Here is a 19453-nt window from a genome sequence, read left to right on the forward strand (position 1 = left end):
TGTGAGGGTGAATTAACATGGAAGCTCGTGTTCCCGGGGAGGAGAAAGGACGAAATAAGCGATTCTCTGGACTACAGCAGGGAGCTGCCACAATAAAGGAACCCAAAAGAAAAAAAAGCGGGAAGTGAACAGGAAACTCAACTGCCATTGTCTGCTACGATGTCGAAAGGAGGGGGCTGGGGGATCGCAAGAGGAAAAGGGGGAGATAAGATGACAGGGGGTGTAATTTTATAATAAAGAGAAAAAAGATGAGCTGGCCACGTGACAATGCACCAGGTTCAACATTCTTTACCCAGCTAAAAATCTATTTTATTTCTTCACTGGAAAGACTACCACTGTGCCCGTTTCATATGAATATAAAAAAAAAATACGCTACTTTTTTACATAGATCCCACTGTATCATATTGTAAGGCTATCAAAGGCCCTTAAAAATTAACCCTATGTAGCACACTAAACCATTTCATCATGAACTTAACCCCATGGCGAAGTACTTCTACCTACTACATAGCTGGAACAAAAATAAATGTTTCAGCTTGGCACGCTTAAAGTAGGTCTACATCTACACAATTTACTGTACTGACCAACTTTTCTATACGATAGGTAAAGCAAAATGTTGGGCACACTAAAGTAGGCCTACCTCTACACAATCTACTGTACTGACCAACTTTTCTATACGATAGGTAAAGCAAAATGTTGGGCACACTAAAGTAGGCCTACATCTACACAATCTACTGCACTGACCAACTTTTCTATACGATAGGTAAAGCAAAATGCTGGGTACACTTAAGTAGGTCTACATCTACACAAACTACTGCACTGACCAACTTTTCAATACGATAGCTAAAGCAAAGTGCTGGGTACACTAAAGTAGGCCTACCTCTACACAAACTAGAATCTACTGTACTGACCAACTTTTCTATACGAGAAGCAAAGCAAAGTGCTGGGCACACTAAAGTAGGCTTACATCTACTGCACTGACCAAATTCTCTATACGATAGGTAAAGCAAAGTGCTGGGCACACTAAAGTAGGCCTACATCTACACAAACTACTGCACTGACCAACTTTTCTATACGATAGGTAAAGCAAAATGCTGGGCACACTAAAGTAGGCCTACCTCTACACAAACTACTGCACTGACCAACTTTTCTATACGATAGTTAAAGCAAAGTGCTGGAACAAAAAAAAAATGTTTCAGCTAGGCACGCCGAAAAAAAACCTGAAGGCACAGTGGACGGACGTGTTTCAAGTAGGGGAAATGTAAAAACAACGGAGGGAAAAGCCATGCTTGGGCAAGTGGAGGAAATAAGGGCAAACACACGGCTTCAATTTAGGTTTCCTTTCTCATTTTAGGGTTTTCTTTGAAGCTCGACAAATACACACCGAGTGCAAACACACCGTTTTGCACACACTTGTATTTTACCAAGGGAGAAAGAAAAAGGACCCCTGCAATTTCAGACCGTCAGCCATGTTTACTAATGCACGGACCCGACTCCCAAAACGAAACAGTCGACACACATGTGACAAAACCGGGGCATCTACAATCAATGTCTCTCCCTCGCTCCCGGCTCCGTTATGCACCGCAATATCATCGGCAACATCTGGTTACTATGGCTCTGTACCGTTGGCTTGCACAAAAGCCTTTCTCTCATAATGAAGGACGGCGTGCGTGGGGATGAAGGGGTGGGGGAGGGGGAAAAGTGAAGGACTGAGTGGTGTGGCGTTTATTTTAAAATGCTATGAAGAGCAATGCAAATGAGAACTAAAAAAAAAAGCAAAAGGAAGGGGGATGGGCGGGGATAATTGCATTTCATTCACCCAGATACTACGCATGAAAGAAAGATTAAATGGAACAACTGTGACGAGCTATACTATCCATAGGTATTACAGTAACCTAAAGTAGTAGCCACTAAACTGATACTTAGAACAGATTCACTAGATTTTAAACACACACACACACACACTTATACATACATACACTATATTGCGACTTTGCCCAGATATTGCACTATTGCAAGGACAAATCAATATTTGAGTATTGGGATTCAAAGGGAAAAATCCACCCTATTTCTATCATCCATATTGGAATTAGCATAGAAAAATACCCTCTACATGGAACTGGAGCAAATGGAAAAAAAGAAGGTACCTTTCTTCCAGAGTCGTCAGCAGTTATATATCCAGAGATGACTTGAGGGGAGTGTTGCATTGGGTGGTTACCACTGTGAGAATCTAGAGTGGAGGCAGAAAAATAATGGACGTGCACAGAATGCAACACTATAGATTTTACACACATACATACGTACTGAAGCAAAAGCAATAAATACAACATCTCAGAAAGGCATGTTGATATAGCCCTGATAAAATGCTTCAATATGTGTAATTAATGTCACGCTGCAATCAACTATGTGTCAATACATTCTGACATAATCTGTAGCTTATTATATAGCCCAGTGCCATAATCAAAGATTTGGGGGGTGGGGAATGGGATAATAATCCCAGCTCTATTGGACCCCCAAATAAGGTGTTTCACATTTTACATAGTTACAGCTGTTGGTATGTTACTTATAAACATAATAATGGCTACTCTGGTGATATAGAATAGAAAATGTTCATGTTTCTCTTCAAATAAAAACAAACAAACAAAAAACCACTCAGTAAATCTCTATTTTTTATTTCATCACTAACTGGCTGTGAGGCAGTTGGCTACAGGACATTACCCCCCTGGAAAGTCCCCCCCCCCCCCCGCCCCCCCCCCGGAGCAATTACCCCCCTGTCAATTACCCCCCCCCTCTCAAGTTAGAATTCTAACTCTAACTAGAATTCTATACCTTTATACTACTTTAATCCAAACCTTAAGAAAAAGACCAAAACCTAAGCATCCACCTTAGCCTAAAACTTCACACAAAACCAAAACCAACGCTAGACACAACCCTAACCCTAACAATAACACTAGCTCTAACCCTAACCCTAACCCTAAAACCTAACCCTAACCCTAGCCCTAACCCTAAAACCTAACCCTAAACCTAGCCCTAGCCCTTACCCTAATCCTAACTTTAACCCTGTCCGGGGGGTAATGTCCTACTGGGTGGGGGGTAATTGACAGGGGGGAAATGCCCTGTTCCCGAGGCAGTTAAATTCTGTTCTACTGTATACAGCATTTACCCAATTCATTTTGTATAAATAAAAAAAAAACAGCCTATGTCCATTTTACCACAAAGTTACCATTTATGTTTACTTTTCATTAATATGAAGATAAGTCTAACTAGATCAACTTCAAAATCCACAAAAATATAAAAATTCTTTTAAAAAAAATAAAAATTCTATTGTTTCTCAAAGGAAATTGTTTTTAAATATTTGATTTACAATTTTTATTTTATTCCATGAACTGGTAATATACTTAATGGACTTGTGTCCTTAAAAATAAACCAGGTTCTGGTAATAATTTACATTTTAAAAATTGACTTAACATTCTCGAACAACAAACATTTATTAAAATCACGCAACTTTAAATATATATTTACAGATGCTAGTTTTACTAATGCTAGCTAGGGTCAAGCAGGAAATTTAAATTGTCAGTGTGACTCAAGGAAGTGAAGTACAGTGTTAAAATAGTGTTTCCTGTTGAGGTTATTTCTCATTGCTCTATGGGCTAGTCAGTGCCACATTTACAACATATGTCTGAGGTTTGGGCTGTGGCATATTTTGAACCCACATTTTAAAACTATGTTCAAAGAAACTCCATAAAAAAGTTAAGTATGGGTGACGGTTATGTCTGAGGTTTGGGCTGTGGCATATTTTTAACCCACATTTTTTAAAAACTATGTTCAAAGAAACTCCATAAAAAAGTATGGGTGACAGTTATAATTTAATGTATACAGTCAGATAAAAAAGAATGAAAAATATTTTACTGTACACACTTCTTAAATACAATAGAGAAAGGAGTGTAAACCCAAAAAGATGATAATCTCAACACAGACCACTGAGTGTATTGTGTTGGCCAATGTTCCCCTCTCCCAATAATTCCCCTCCCCCCTTATTACTATAGATCTAGCTGTAAAAAGAAATAACATGAACTAAAATTAGCTCTTATATTTAAAAAAAAAGATATGTAAATTATTACATAATTTAAAAAAAAAATACCTTTAAGCAGAGTATAGGATAGAGTTAAAGTCAATTTTAAATCAAGCCTGAATTGTACCCAACAGGTAAATATCAGAATAACCTTTCAAGCATTGGACTTCATCTCTATTCAAGTCTGCCAAATCTATTCCTCCAAACACCCACCCCATTTCACCAACTTCCTTCCCCAGAGGCAGAAAGCTGGCTGGCAATTTGATACTCTGGGAGGGTCACAGCAGGCTTGAGTGTGACAGAGGAAAGGGGAACCAGGGAATAATGGATTTACAAGGGATGGGAACATGGGAGGGGTAGGGGAAACCCTCAAGGTAAAAACCAGTGACAGAATGAAAAATGTATGCTACTTATTTAGAGACATGGAATTACATTGATTTATTGTAATAAGTTATTTTTAAAAAAGACCTGCTGTTAGCAATGCAATACCTAGTAGATAGTGATTCAAATAACATAACCATGTATATAGCAAACAAAAGTTTCAGATATTGTGTGAGGAGAACAATGGCATAATGCTATAAAATGTTTAAGATTACGCACAAAATTAATATAGAAATAATGCTAAAAAAACACTAACCATTACAAAGCTATAGATGTAAAATTTAATTTTTAGAACTGCGACAAATGAAGGAATTTAACTGAACACACTTCTTAAATAAATACAATACACAAGCACAAAGTATTTAAAGAAAAATCTTACCCTGGGCGCTTCGTCGTCTGGTGGTCTCCCTAAAATCATAAAATGGTGAAACACGAGATTCAGAAGAGGGGCTGAGGTTCGGACTTAAGTTGATGAGTGGTGGGCTATGAGTGCTTATGAGATTGTCATTACTATCAAGTGATAGGGCTGCTGCTGAAGCTGCTATATGCTCTGCTGTACTGGACAGACAAAGGTCATCTGGTCCTGGAACCAGACCCAGGCCCTCAGCGTAGCATGGCAAAAAATGATGGTGGTGGTGGCTTGGGTGACGGTGGTGATACTGGACAAGGGGAGTGTCCTGTGATGACTCTACTGGCATAATCCAAAAAAAACCTTAGAGTGATTTGATCTGAAACAAAAAAAATATTCAAATGATGGCATAGAATCATACATTATAAAAATTGCTTTCATTACATTTTCATTACAATGACAAATGTAAAACCAAACACTAAAAATTACAATACAATCATGGTACATAGAACATGTATAAAACTTTAAATCACCAACTAAAATGTAATCACAGAAATTCTTAAGGCCAAATCTCCTTTTAGAAAAATGATATTAATTTTTTTTTTAATGTAGCCTACCTAATCTTCAATACCTAGAAGGGCAAAAAAATATGCAGTAATAAATGTTAAGTTCTGTTTATGAGGTAAGTCTTAATATACAAATGGTGTTTGCACATTAGCCCTATAAAAAACGCATTCACAATCTACTTGTAACTAAAAATGCTTAACTGACTTCATTTATATAATAGACACAAATGCTGATTATAGTAGAAACCAGGCCTATTTCCATAAGTAACTTAAGTTAGAGGCACTTTCTTGTAGTAGTAGTTCAGGCTATAGATCTAGATCCTAATCGACCTAATACAAGTGTAGGAAGGGTAATTGAAAATATGTAGGCCTAAACTAAAACATAATTACATTAATTAGCCTATTATTACTTTTATCATTTAGTAAGGCATAGATTGGCATAGAAGTTGGTCTACTAAGGCTTACTAATAATAACTAATGAGATATAACTTAGGTAAGCATAAAAATCAAATGTCTGGAATCTAGGCAGTGTGTAGGTTGTGGACAAGGCTATGGACAAACTGCACAGTGGACGCAAACACTAGGATCTCTAGATCTAGATCACTAGTCAACTATTCAACTCATTGAGTGAGTCTATAGACAGTCTAGAGTCTAGCTAGAGTAGAGTCTAGTGTACTCTAGAATCTAGATCTAGATTTCTAGCTAGTTACTAGATCTAGAATCTAGATTCTAGTAGTAGATCTAGATCTAGATCTAGGTCCTAGGAACTCACTTCAAGAAATAATTCATAAAATTGTCTGCCAAACATACTAGATCTAGATTTCTAGATCTACTCTAGACTAGAAATCTAGATCTCTAGATCTAGAATCTAGTCATCTAGACTAGATCTAGTCAATCTACTCATTCTACTGATTCTAGTCTCTAGAAAGTAGAAGGTTAGATCTAGTCTAGATCTAGATCTAGTATGAAATACACACTAAGTAAGAATCTATAGATCTAAATCTATAATCTATATAGATTAGATCTAGATCTAAATCTAGTAAAGGCCTAGATACATCTAGACTATATCTAGAATCTAGAACTGTAGAAAATCAGTAAAAAAAATCAACAGCAACAGGCCTGTTTTTTACTTTGCAAAACTTAAATTTTACAGTTAAAAAAGATTCAAAAGAACAAATTGAGGCCCCAGTTTACAAAATAAAATAATATAACAAGTGATTTAACTTACTTGTTTGGTTTAAGCTAGGAAAGCATGAATGTTGTTATGCACTAAAATATTATAGAGTCTACAGTCAGCACGACGTTTAGTCCGCCTCCCCTTTAGGTTTGAAGCCCGTCCTACTGTCTAGTGGGCCGGTCGTTCAGGTTCACTCCGTGACAGGGAAGGGAAGGGCGAGAACCCAATAAGATTTTTCTGCGTTGGAAGTTAAAAAGTAAATCAACACAACGTCACATCCTGTTAAAAGCGAAGTCTATTTTAAAATCCACGTTAGCTTAGGCCAGGCCTGGCCTCCTTATTTTATCTATTTCATACACTATTATTATTACGGGTTGTTTATTATAGCTTTCTGAAATGATTTCACCACAGACCTTAACGTTGAACTCATAAAATTCCCCTTACTTTACCGAAATCCACTGACAAATAACTAAATCAAACCGATTAAAACAAGGAGTCTAATTATAAATTTAAAAGACGATTTTATTTCAGTTTTCTTCATGAGAGCAAAGTTTCTACCAGGCATCTCTTCGGAAGAGATGCATGGAAGAAAGTCTACTGCCCCCCCCCCCCACCCGAACGAAATGGAGTTTATATAGAAAACATATACTTTTACTAGTGTCCGCCCCCCTCCCCCACGAAAATATCAAGTGCGCCCCCCCCCCCAGTAACGTAGCGGGGGAGGGGGCACATATGTCCCCGGGCGCCGACCTTAGGGGGCGCCTAAATGGATTGGAAAAATAAATTGAAAGGTTGAGGGGGTGGAAATCGAAAGTTTGAGGGGGGGGGGGTGCAAATCAAAAGTTTGGGGGGGGGTGCAAATCGAAACGTTTGTCCCCGGGCACCGGGAAGGGTCGCTACGCCTCTGCGCCCAGCCCCCCCCCCCTGTGAAAAAAGTCTGGAAGAAACACTGGATGATAGTTCTGTAGATCTAGATCCAATTTTATTTTAAGAAAATAAGTTTTCAATAATACACTCTAAACCAGTGGCGTAGCCAGGAATTTGCCATGGGAGGGGTTCAAAAATATTTATATATCATATATATATATATATATATATATATATATATATATATATATATATATATATATATATATATATATATATATAGGGGTCGGGGTCCATGGGAGGGGTTATAACCCCCCCTAACCCCCCCCCCCCCCCTTGCCTACGCCACTGCTCTAAACATAAAAGCGATGTAAAACTATACTTTATTCGAACTAATCTTGGTTTCCTCTTAATCTTGGTTAATATAAGGCGTATTTATTGTCTACTTATTGATCATCTTCGGCGTATGATCTCACGCAATGCAAGCAGTACCTGTTTCCTCCCCCCCCCCCCTCTTGTCTTACTTCTTCACAAGGAGGGGGGGGGGGGTAGCGTAAAAAAGTAAAGAGCCCATTCTAAGCTTAATTGCTGAAATAGTCAAAATTTTGAAAATAAAGACAAAATTGACGTTACGGGTTTATTAAACTATTTTTACATCGATTACAAAACAGGAAAATTCATGCCGTTTAGTCGAAAGCGTTAAAATTATAAAATGGTCAACGAACCTTCTTCCTATAGAAAGGAAGCGTGGGATGGGGGTGTCGCTTTTTTTTTGACCTCGTAATCGGTAAGATTTTCACCGCATTGGTGTGTAGCAAAATTATTTAATGCATAGAAATGAAAACCATTCGAAAATTATAAATTGTGGTAACCATGTAGCCATACTTTACGTTTGAGCAATCCGTTGTCTTTTGTTACTAGGCAGAGGCGTCGCGAGGAGGGGACGGGGTGAGGACCGCACCGGGTGACCGGGTGACATCATTTAGGGGGGGGTGACACCATGGTGAAAGTTGCAAAATATATTTAGAAGAAATACGCTTTCTACCAGTTCAATTAATAATTAATTAGAGTTAATCCACCTAGATTAATAACTAACTATAGATAAACATCTTTACTATTAACTGTGCATACTTTAAAACTATCACTATTACTCGAGGCTAGTTAAGGTGGGGGGGGGGAGGAAGTGTACACCTACTACAAACTTAACAGAGGAAAAAGGTTTTGCTGAGTATTTTATATAACTGATAAGTCAATCATCGACCAGGTGACAACGAAATCTAATAATTTACGATGAAAACGATGCTTTTTTCCCGTCCACATGAATTAATTGGTGGATTAATATAATGTGCACACAAATTAACGCCATTAGACAAAATTGGAGGGGGTGACACCAATTACAACTATATATAGACCTATGTAGACCATATATATATATATATATATATATATATATATATATATATATATATATATATATATATATATATATATATACATATACTTTTATTTTTTTTTGGGGGGGGGGGGGGGGATAACACCATGAGGTGTCGCACCGGGTCACACCCGACCTAGCGACTGTTACCATGTTAAAAAATGACGTATTTCTATGTATAATTTAATATCAGAAAAACACTTTTGATAATTAGTTATATGTTTCGTGTAGTTGAAAAAGGAGTTATTCTCGAGGAGGAGTGTCGTTTGACAATATTTCGTGTTGATTGTAATAACTCACCTTTTGGTTAGCCTAAAAAATAACACCATCATGCAACCCAAAAACGAATGGACAGAACAACACAATAACACAAATGCTGCCAAAATAGCATACAGCTAAAGCCACTATTTAAAAAAGAATCTTCTGACCAATCGAAGAAAACACACTATTTTGACTACCTGTGAATGTGTGGTCAAACTTATAATCCCTCCAATTAGTGGCATATAGATATCTAGCTATATTGGCTAATATTCCATATTCACATTGGTTCCATAGATAAAAAAAAAAAAAAAAAAAAAAAAAAGAAACAACTGGACAACTGTGAGGGGATATATGGGAGTAGTTAAGTCGTTAGGAAACACACATCTTACATTTTTAGCAACGTATTATTAGTTGAAATCTTGTCAGCCGCGCGCACACACACACACACATATATATATTACATATGTATATATATCAGAAAAAAATATATACTTCTCCTCTACTCCTCCATCCACCCCACTAACACACAACTGTCACACACATATATGTAATATGCTATATTTACATAAAACTCAAATGCAAAATCAAGTTGAATCTAGTCTTCATAAAAAAATAATAAAATAAAAATAGTAGAAATAATTATAATTTCGTATCACAAATATTTCTACAAAAATGATATTTTGCCATGTTTTTTTGTCAAGGGGAATAAGCAGTTAAATTAAAAACAACACTCATACTTAACCGAGTTTTCTGTCCTTTAAAATTTTTATTTAACTGTGGTGAATTCGTTTAAGCCGTGTTACCGTATACGGTCAAGCAAATTGTATATGAGAAAAATAGAAAGAAAGAAAGAAAGCAAGGAAAAACATTTTCCGAAGGAGGGGGGGGGGGCGGACACGGGTAAAAGATTATGTCTTCTATATAAATTCTATTTCGTTCGGGGGTGGGGGATGCCTGGAAGAAACTCTGGCAGGAATGATGTCTAGAACGTATGTAGAACGTATGTAGACAGATAATTGAGGACAAGTGAGGGGGGGGGTGGACTATGGTCGGATTAAAAAAATATTCAATCTAAATTTGGAATTCAATAATTATTTTTTGTCCAGGGAGTGGGAAGACTGTCTCCTTTCCCCGGGAAATTGCCTGAAAGAACTACCTGTGCCACTCGACCCATCTCGTATAGATAGATCCAGATGTAGATCAAGAGCCCAATGCCTAGTTCTTTTTTTTTTTTTTAAATTAGGGATTTTAAATCAGCCGAAAATTTTTGAAATGTGAATGTGTGGCAGTGAAATCTATAAAAACCTGGCTATCTGGGTTATTTTCCCGCGGTTGTTGATGTTTATGTTTACCATATGGATTTTAACTAGAATCTAGATCTACATTTTCTAGATTTAGATCTAGATCTTTACTTTTATAAAGTTACCAACTGCGATACCAAAATAGGTTTATTAATATTAAACCACTTTATCTAGATCTACTAATAGATCTAGTAGGAAGTAATACTAGAACTAATAAATATTAAAACATAAAGTCATAAAGGCAAGCAATGGAAACCAAAGAGAAAGACAAGCGGAAAGCCTAAAGCAGCAAAGCTTAGTAGAGAAAGTAGTAAAGAGTCTAATCAAGTCTAATGAGAGTTGTCTGTCCTTAATTAAAAATAATTTGGTAATCATTTATTGTTAAATTATATAGATCTATAGGGTTAATTAATGGTAATAAATGAGATTTGAGAGGTAACACTGATCTACGATTTGTATTTGTCAAGAACAAAATTTAAAAATGGTTCGGTTAAACATGTATTTTTTAAAAGCAGTGTTGATATATTAATATTTTGTGAATTAGTCTCTAGATATTAGATATAGATTCTAGTTAAGTTAAAACTAGTTAAAAGTAAGATGCCTAGTTTTAAAATCATATGACCTGTGTGGAAAATGTAGTAAAGCACATCAGTAACTAAGGATAGATATTAGTTTTTCTTACTAAATCTAAAATTTACGCAATTTTCAATATAAACATGACCACTGAATAATAGACATCCATATTTAATCCATTAGGCTCTAATTTTGAAGTTTTTAGTTCATTTTAAACTAAATTACTTAATTTAATATTTATTGACACTCACTGCCATGGCCAACACATCTCTCCATGACAACTCTTCTAACCCTTGATGCTTAAGAAAACCACAAATCAGGTTAGACTTTTTAAGTGGCCATGCACCCAGAGTTCCTCACTAGTGATCTCAAATAGCGGTCACGTGGTTTTTAAAAAATAAAAATAAATTGGTTGTGATATGAGAGCCGATCTTATAAAAAAAGTGCCAACAATATTTGCTTTCTTTTTACATAGACTGATAGACTTAATAATGCTTTACTTATATGATCATTTTTGTACCTATATAGTTGATATTTTTCAAATTCTATTAATTTTAATGAAACCAACTTTTGAATTTAGCCTCCGGTCTCCAAACCAAATTTTAAAATGCTTTTCTGGCATATATAACCCTGCCACCTATTGTTTGTTGTTATGACACGGAAATCCCGCCATTTTGCGCGTGGTAAACATTTTTAAATGTAATTAGTTGAAGGTCTCTGGAATTATGCCGAAAAATCACCGGAAATCAAACGTCCGGTCCGGGCGCCATATTGTTGTTAGCAACCGACCACGCCTCCAAGTTAGCGAGAAATACTAATAGATATTGTGTAGCCAGTCCAGTTCAAGCCTATAATCCCTTTATTTCCCATTGCTCAGTTAAAATGGTAAAATAATATTATTAGAAGAGTGCATTCAGTGCCGGCATCAGGTTATTTAGCGCCCTAGGCAAAACTTATTAAAAGCGCCCCCCCCCCCACAATTTTTTTGTGCCCCGTATTATCAGAGGCGTAGCCACCCTTCCCGGCGCCCGGGGACAAACTTTTGATTTGCACCCCCCCCCCCCTCAAACTTTCAATTTGTATTTCCAACGCTACGGACAGCGCCCTAGGCGACCGCCTAGTTTGCCTTATAGGTAACGCTGGCCCTGAGTGCATTTCATGTTTTATTAAGGTTTATAATTTTGAAGTAAGACAATATCAATTTAATTAGACATAAAACTGTAGGCCTATACAGAGCAGGTAATATTTATAATAGACAATGCAACATAATTTAATGTCTTTGAAGCAGGTAGAATACGAGTAATTGGTTTAATTTATTACATATTATATTTTTTTTAAATATTGATTTTTAACTGATAATTTTTTCCCCTCTTTTTTTATGTAAAGCTGTCCAGAATGGAAGAAAAGCATCCACCTGAAACTTGTCTTGAAAAACTTACTTGCATTAAACAACACATGAAAATAAACATTAGTGAGAAGCAATATAACTCTATATCAAGAATAATAGAATCTGAAGGAAACATTAGTGAGAAGCAATATAACTCTATATCAAGAATAATAGAATCTGAAGGAAAGTCACATGAATGTGACATTTGTCATAAAATGTTTTTTTACAAACATGAACTATCTACTCATAAAAAAATTGATCATGGAGAGAGACCATATGAATGTGGTGTTTGCAATAAAAAGTATGATAGGAAAAGCTATTTGTCTACACATATCAAAATTCATTCTGAAGATAAGCAACATGAATGTGATGTTTGTCAGAAACAGTTTTTTTATAAAGCTCATTTATTTAAACATAAAAAAATCCATGTTGAAGAAGGAATACACCAATGTGATGTTTGTGGGAAACAGTTTCTAATGAAGGCTAAATTGATTCGACATAAAAAAATCCATTCTGAAGACAGGTCTTATCAATGTGATATTTGCCATAAATATTTCGTATGGACATATTCATTGAGTTACCATAAAAAGAATGTCCATTTTGGTGGCAAGCTACATGAATGTGATGTCTGTCATAAGAAATTTGTATATAAGAGTATATTATTTAAGCATCAACAAATTCATTCTGGCGTGAAGCCACTTCAGTGTCATATTTGTCTCAAAAGATTTCTTTGGAAGTTTTCCTTAATTGAACATGAGAAAAGCATTCACTATGGTGATAATCCTCATGAATGTTTTGTTTGTCATAAAAAGTTTGTCAATAAGAGTAGATTATTCAGGCATATAAAAACTCATTCTGAATGTGATGTTTGTCACAAAAAATTTCTTTGGAAGAGTACATTAAAGTTGCATAAGAAAATTATTCATTCTGATAAAAATCCATATGAATGAAACATTAAACTCTACACAATAAAAAAGATGCAGTTCTTGTATTAATTTATTAAAAAACATTGTAACTATATTTTGTTTCCTTGTGAAGTTTGACTTGTTTTTATTTTTGAAAAAAGTTTCTGAAATTTCTGAAGTTTCTACAAATTGTCAAAATGTTGTTTTAAATGAATGAGGTTGCATGCACTACAATTTATGGTGTCTTGTAATTTTACTTATTTTTAAAAATTATTACAGTTACAGTACTACATAAAATATGGTAAAGAAAAAGAATAGAATGTTTAACATTAAAAACAAAAATTATGTTTAAAAAATATGAGTAGACCAATAATAATAATATATACCTGACAATGTGATATTGTTGTAAGCCTATTTTTAATAAAATATCTAAAATTAGTAAAATGCAAGATTAAATTTAAAATAATGTCTGTTCATCTGTTATTGTAGCTCTAGATCAGGGGTCTCCAAACTTTTCAATCCGAGGGCCGCATTAACTATCAAATTTCAGTTCAGGGGCCAGTTTCTTCCAGGTATGTCTTTGGTTTTTCTGGCCAAAGTTCCTCAGCTATCACCAACAAACAATTTTTCCTCGGACAAAAAGATCTCCGCGGGCCAGATGAGAGGACTGACAGTAGTTTGGAGACCCCTGCTCTAGATGATTCAAACATGATTAAATAAATACATTTTTCATATTTTAAAAGACAATTATGTTTAATATTGTTATAATTTTGAGTAAATAATATAATTATATTAATTTTTGATTATTTTTTTATAGTTGTGAATTGGGTCAAGCAGTTTGACTTGTTGTGGTTTCTTATTAAACAATAAAATATTATAATAAAAGATTACTATTTTACTGAAAGTAACACAATTTTTTTGTGTTTAGTTTAGCTCAGAGATAATTGGTTTATGTTGTAGAGTGAAGATTTAAAGTCCGTGTTATTTCACAATGCCCATGAATTTGTTTATGCTTAATTTTGCTAAATTTTTGCTGTTTTGAATGGATGGATGAATAGGTAATACAAATTACTAAAATCAGTATTAATAATAGTCAGAAAAAGGTAAAAGTATTACTTTTTTCCTTTAATACAAAATAAAGCTTAAAACTGTTTTAAGTGAATCTATTGTCATTTTCTCTAAATTATGCAATTTCCATAATTAAAATTTTAAATATTTTTTTAAGTACAAAATTATGTCATGGATTTTTCATTGGGGGTTTGCAAAAGGTGTTTCCAAGAAATATTAATGAAATATTTCTTCCATGTAAAATAACTTGAAAGACTGGTGACCAGTTCTTTTTTTTTATTGGGAAATATGATGGAGGTTTATAGTTTATCTTTTGTTTCAGAGACTCTCTCATCAAAGTTGTTTTGTATACTAATTAAAAACAAATTTAAAAGGACAACACCGCCTTGTCTTTTAAACGTATTTTCGTCACACCAGAGGCGTAGCGACCCTTCCCGGCGCCCGGGGACAAACTTTCGATTTGCACTCCCCCACCCGCCCCCCGCCCCCCTTCAAACTTACGATTTACAACCCCCCTCAAACTTTCGATTTGCGCACCCCCCCTCCCTCGAACTTTTGATTTGTTTTTCCAACCCATTTTGGCGCCCCCTCCCTCGCTACGCCTCTGCGTCACATCTCATTATCATAAAGGGCCTATTCTAGGTCTACACAGAAAAGTAAAAACCCATACACTGCTGCATTAGCAAAATAACAAGGTATAGACTTTTCATTGCACATAAATTGTCTGACACGCTCCAAGATAATAGCCTATACATAGCTTGTATGAGGCCACCCTTTAACGACGTCACGTTTTTTAAAAAATGATTTTACCCCCCCCCCCCCCCCCCCACCCCTTCCCCCACTCGCCGTCATCACACGGCACAAAAAAGCCGTATTATCCCTCCCCTTAAATGACGTCACACCTTACCCTGAAAACCCACTTAAAAATAAAATCGTATATTTTTTTAAAACGTCGCTTACTTTATTTACGAAACAATAAAGATTGTTGTTACACTTTCTAAACACACCCTTCCTCTTGTCACACGTAGGCTATAGATCTATATAAGCAAACATTCGAAACACCCCCCTCCGCCTAGTAGTGATGTCGATCGCTTGTAAGTATACGTCGCTATATATATTTTATATATATGTATATATATATATATATATATATATATATCAGGCGGAGGGTGACACCAAGACAAAAAGATCGCAAGATATATAGAATAAATTTTAATGTTTTTTTCTCAGCTCAATCAAGGTTTAATTCGAGTTCAAAATTATTAAGTACATAAATACGATCCCGACAAGTGGGGGAAGGGGTGACACAATGCTATATCCAGCTGTACTAAGAGCCGACTATATATAGACATCGTTAGTATTAAATGTGACCATAAAGCTTTTACGGGTGGGGGGGGGGGGGTGATACACCTGCTGCAAAATTTACAGAAAAAAAATGGGAGTGACACCCGACTTGTATATATATATATATATATATATATATATATATATATATATATATATATATATATATATATATATATATATATATATAACTCGTCAGGTCTTTTCCACGACAAATTCCGGCATACCCTGCAGATTATAGGTCTTGGTTTGTTTCTTCACGAACACAATGTGTAAACATCTGTGTAAACAAAGCTGTGGCTACTCGACTCCACATGTTGACCATTGTCAAGAAAAACAACGAGATTCGTGTTTTGCAAGTGCCTCCTTGTCACCCTCTGCCCTCTACCACCACCCCATCCCATCGACGGTCCGAACTTAAACTTCCTCCCCCCACCCATGGCCATAAAGCTTTAAGTTGTATGTTTATCCTTTTGTTAAACGAAGGTGTTGATTTGTTTTGTGATTATGGGTCACACGCAAAGCCTAGGGGTGACAAGAAGGCATTTCAAGTGCATCATGCACACTTACAATTTAAAATCTGATGATTTAAGCACGTTGCGTATTTCCTCTATCTTTAACCGAAATAAGCACTACCCAAATAAAAGTAAAGATGTTTGTTAATAATAATAGTCGGTTATTTATACAGCTGGATATAGCATTGTTAACTTTAACCTAGCATTTTACATCATGGTGTGTACCCCACCTCTTCTCGGGATTTGTCAGTTTGTAGGCCTACAATAAAGACTTAAACTTAAAGTCTAATTAATCATTAATTAAATATGAAAAGGCACATTTCTTCTGTATATTTTGCGACGCTTCTGATGTCTTCATTCAATTCCGTCGGTAACGACCATTATTCAAAGCATGCTTGGTCTCCCGAAGCACAGATAATGAAAAAAAAAACATCACGCAAATATTGTTTCTCAATCAAAGACACGACCTTTCATCTCTGAGGTCGTTGTTGCTAGCTAGTAGGTCACGGTCGCTGTATAAGCTCTGACCTGTTTTTAAAAGCAATCTTTTGAAAAAAAAAACATCTGTCAAATTATCTACTCTTCGACTACTTAGATTCTAATATCAATTTGGATTAAAACAAATAATTCCGTATTTAGTTTGATGTGCCTACACTCAACTACACTCAGAGGCGTAGCGACCCTTCCCGGCGCCCGAGGACAAACTTCGATTTGCACCCCCCCCCCCCTCAACTTTCGATTTGCACCCCCCCCCCGTCAAGATTTCGATTTGCACCCCCCCCTTCAAACTTTCGATTTGCACCCCCCTCAACCTTTCAATTTATTTTTCCAACCCATTTTGGTGCCCCCTAAGGTCGGCGCCCGGGGATTTGCACCCCCCCCCCTCGATACGCTACTGACTACACTGTATAAAGTAGGGAAATGCTTGTTCTCCAGTACGGATACTGATATATACTTTTTATGACTTTTTTTTAGGCTAAAAGTCTAAGTAGAACCAAATAAGAATAGACCCATATAGCTTGTGCTCTCCCCCCCCCCCCCCAATTCTGATCGAATAATTAAAAAAAACGGATAATCTTAATAGCGGTTTGTTAAGTAGTCTAATACAAAAGTTGAGTCTAGGCATGCGGCATAGATCTAGTTGTAAAATATGGCAGGCCATTGAACACATTTTATTTTTATTGTATGGGGTAGACATATTATTAGGACCTACTATTGAGTATTGTAGAGTAGCGTAGCTAGGGAGGGCGGGTGCGGCGGCCGCCGACACTGAGGGGGCGCCAAAAGGGGTAAAAAATAAATTAATTGAAAGCTTATTTTAAGCTGAAGTATTGAATTATACCCAGCCAGTGTGGCACCAAAGCAACAACCAGTGATTGGTAAAAAGTGCCACCAACCTTTTAAACTTGGGGGGGGGCGTTTTTCCCAACTTTAACACGAATCAATATAATATAAAATATAAATGGGATGAGGCACACAATGGATAGTTCGCTTTGACTATATTTATTTAGCTTTAACTAGATATCTAGATCTATAGTATAGCGAATATATAGAGTCCTTTCATATGACGTCACGTCCGTTCGTGATACCTACGCCCGCCGCCACAGTGGTGTACACAAGACGTAAACACAATCAGCTGTTCGCCAGCGCTGGACGTGTTCACCAGCGCTGGACGCGTTCACTGTATGTAAAGAACCGCACCCGCGGAAAAGGAAAAATACATTAAAAAACTTGAACTCTTAGGAATTGAAGATCCTTATACTGTTATTGACAGTTTCGTATAAATAAATATGTGGACAAAATTTCTAAATAAAAATACTGTTAGTAATACTGTTTGCGTTTAGAGTTAAAGTAGCCGAATCTGCTCAAATGCAGTTCTCGATACTTTGTTTCATGTAAGGACAGTAAAATAATAAACTTCATTTTAATTATAAAAGATAACTATTAATAAAACAAATATGCTCGACCTTCACAAATACTAATAGTAAAAGACAAAGTCAAAAGTAATAGGCTAATAAGAATAATAAGATCTAATAGTAGGCCTAATACCTGGCTCCGCTGGGTAGACATAGAATCTAGAATCTACTTCTTTACTTAAATTTAATTACTTTAGATCTACATTCGATTCAAAATACACCCATAATAAATCAAAAGTAGTCATAATAGGCCTAATAAAGCATTTAATTATCTCTAAGATCTAAAATCTCGCTCTATTATCTAATCATTTTTTTAGCAAACGAAATTTTCTGAAATTGAAATAGATTATATGACTAGACTTAGATCTAGAATCTGCTACTTAAATTAAATTGTAAAACTTTATACAAGCATGTAGTTGATATTATTGTAGTAGAAGGCTTTAATAAATTACTAAGGCCTACCTACTTTGTTGTCTTTTTACAGCAATATGTATCTGATACTGGACTGAGTTTAATTAAATTCAAATTCATATCTAGTAATTGGTCTACTATTACTACTAAGTTTTTGTAGCCTAGTAGTACAATCTAGATCATACCAGCCAACAACAAATAACCACATTATTATTATTTGGTTAATGATTAGGCTAAATTTTTTTTTTAAATCCACTGTTTATAAAAGAAACAAATCAAGCTAGAAACATTATAAGTGAGATGGTTTAGAATAATAACAATGGACCCAGTCTACAATTGATACAATTGCAGGTCTACATAGGGCCTACAATCTAGTAGTTTACAGTAGGCACCTAGTGTGTAGATAGTATACTAGTGTGTAGCTGTCCAGAGTTAAGATTCTTAATGCCTTAATGCTTTCCCCTGATAAGCCGTGTGTGCTATAAATGACATAACATGACACCGAGGTGAGAAGTGTTGAGGGGAGAGCAGTGGGGCTTTCCCCTTTGTTCTCCCTGCTGGGCCCTGAGGGTCAAAATTATATAAGAAATACTATCTCTGTGGGGCTGGGTATCACGGAGGTGAGACATTTTCAGGGGAGGGCAGGGCAGACTCCTCTTTGGTTTTATTGTGGGCTAGATACAGGTGGGGGCAGCCATTATGAGGGTTGAACGTCAGTATTAATGTGTCTGATCACTTCCCTGCTGGATTATAAGGGTCTTAAATTGTATAACATGCTACCCAGATTGGTTATTACCCATGGATTATATTAGCCGTTGTAGTGTGGGTTTTGTAGGAGTTAAGTGGTCTCACGTTTGCTACAGTAGATAACCTATAATATATTACTGCATTTGATCAGCTTCGTCTACTTAAACTCTAAACGCAAACGGTA

The 19453-nt window shown here is 36.0% G+C and overlaps 1 protein-coding gene across 1 annotated transcript in view; it reads right to left on the reverse strand.

The window, feature by feature from the left end:
- The window catches only part of LOC131943155 (RING finger protein 44), a 45293-nt gene extending 38543 nt beyond the window's left edge, over positions 1 to 6750 (reverse strand). Inside the window, exons 1-3 of the mRNA XM_059303169.1 lie at positions 6594 to 6750; positions 4830 to 5178; positions 2145 to 2227 (exon numbers count right to left, since the gene is read on the reverse strand). Of these exons, the coding sequence (XP_059159152.1) occupies positions 2145 to 2227; positions 4830 to 5148 (402 nt within the window). The 5' untranslated portion in view covers positions 5149 to 5178; positions 6594 to 6750. The remainder of the gene's footprint in view (positions 1 to 2144; positions 2228 to 4829; positions 5179 to 6593) is intronic.
- Positions 6751 to 19453: the final 12703 nt, after the last annotated feature.

Source organism: Physella acuta, unplaced genomic scaffold (genome assembly GCF_028476545.2).
Source record: "Physella acuta isolate Inbredline_101_S28 unplaced genomic scaffold, ASM2847654v3 ptg000443l, whole genome shotgun sequence".
Classification (NCBI taxonomy): domain Eukaryota; kingdom Metazoa; phylum Mollusca; class Gastropoda; family Physidae; genus Physella; species Physella acuta.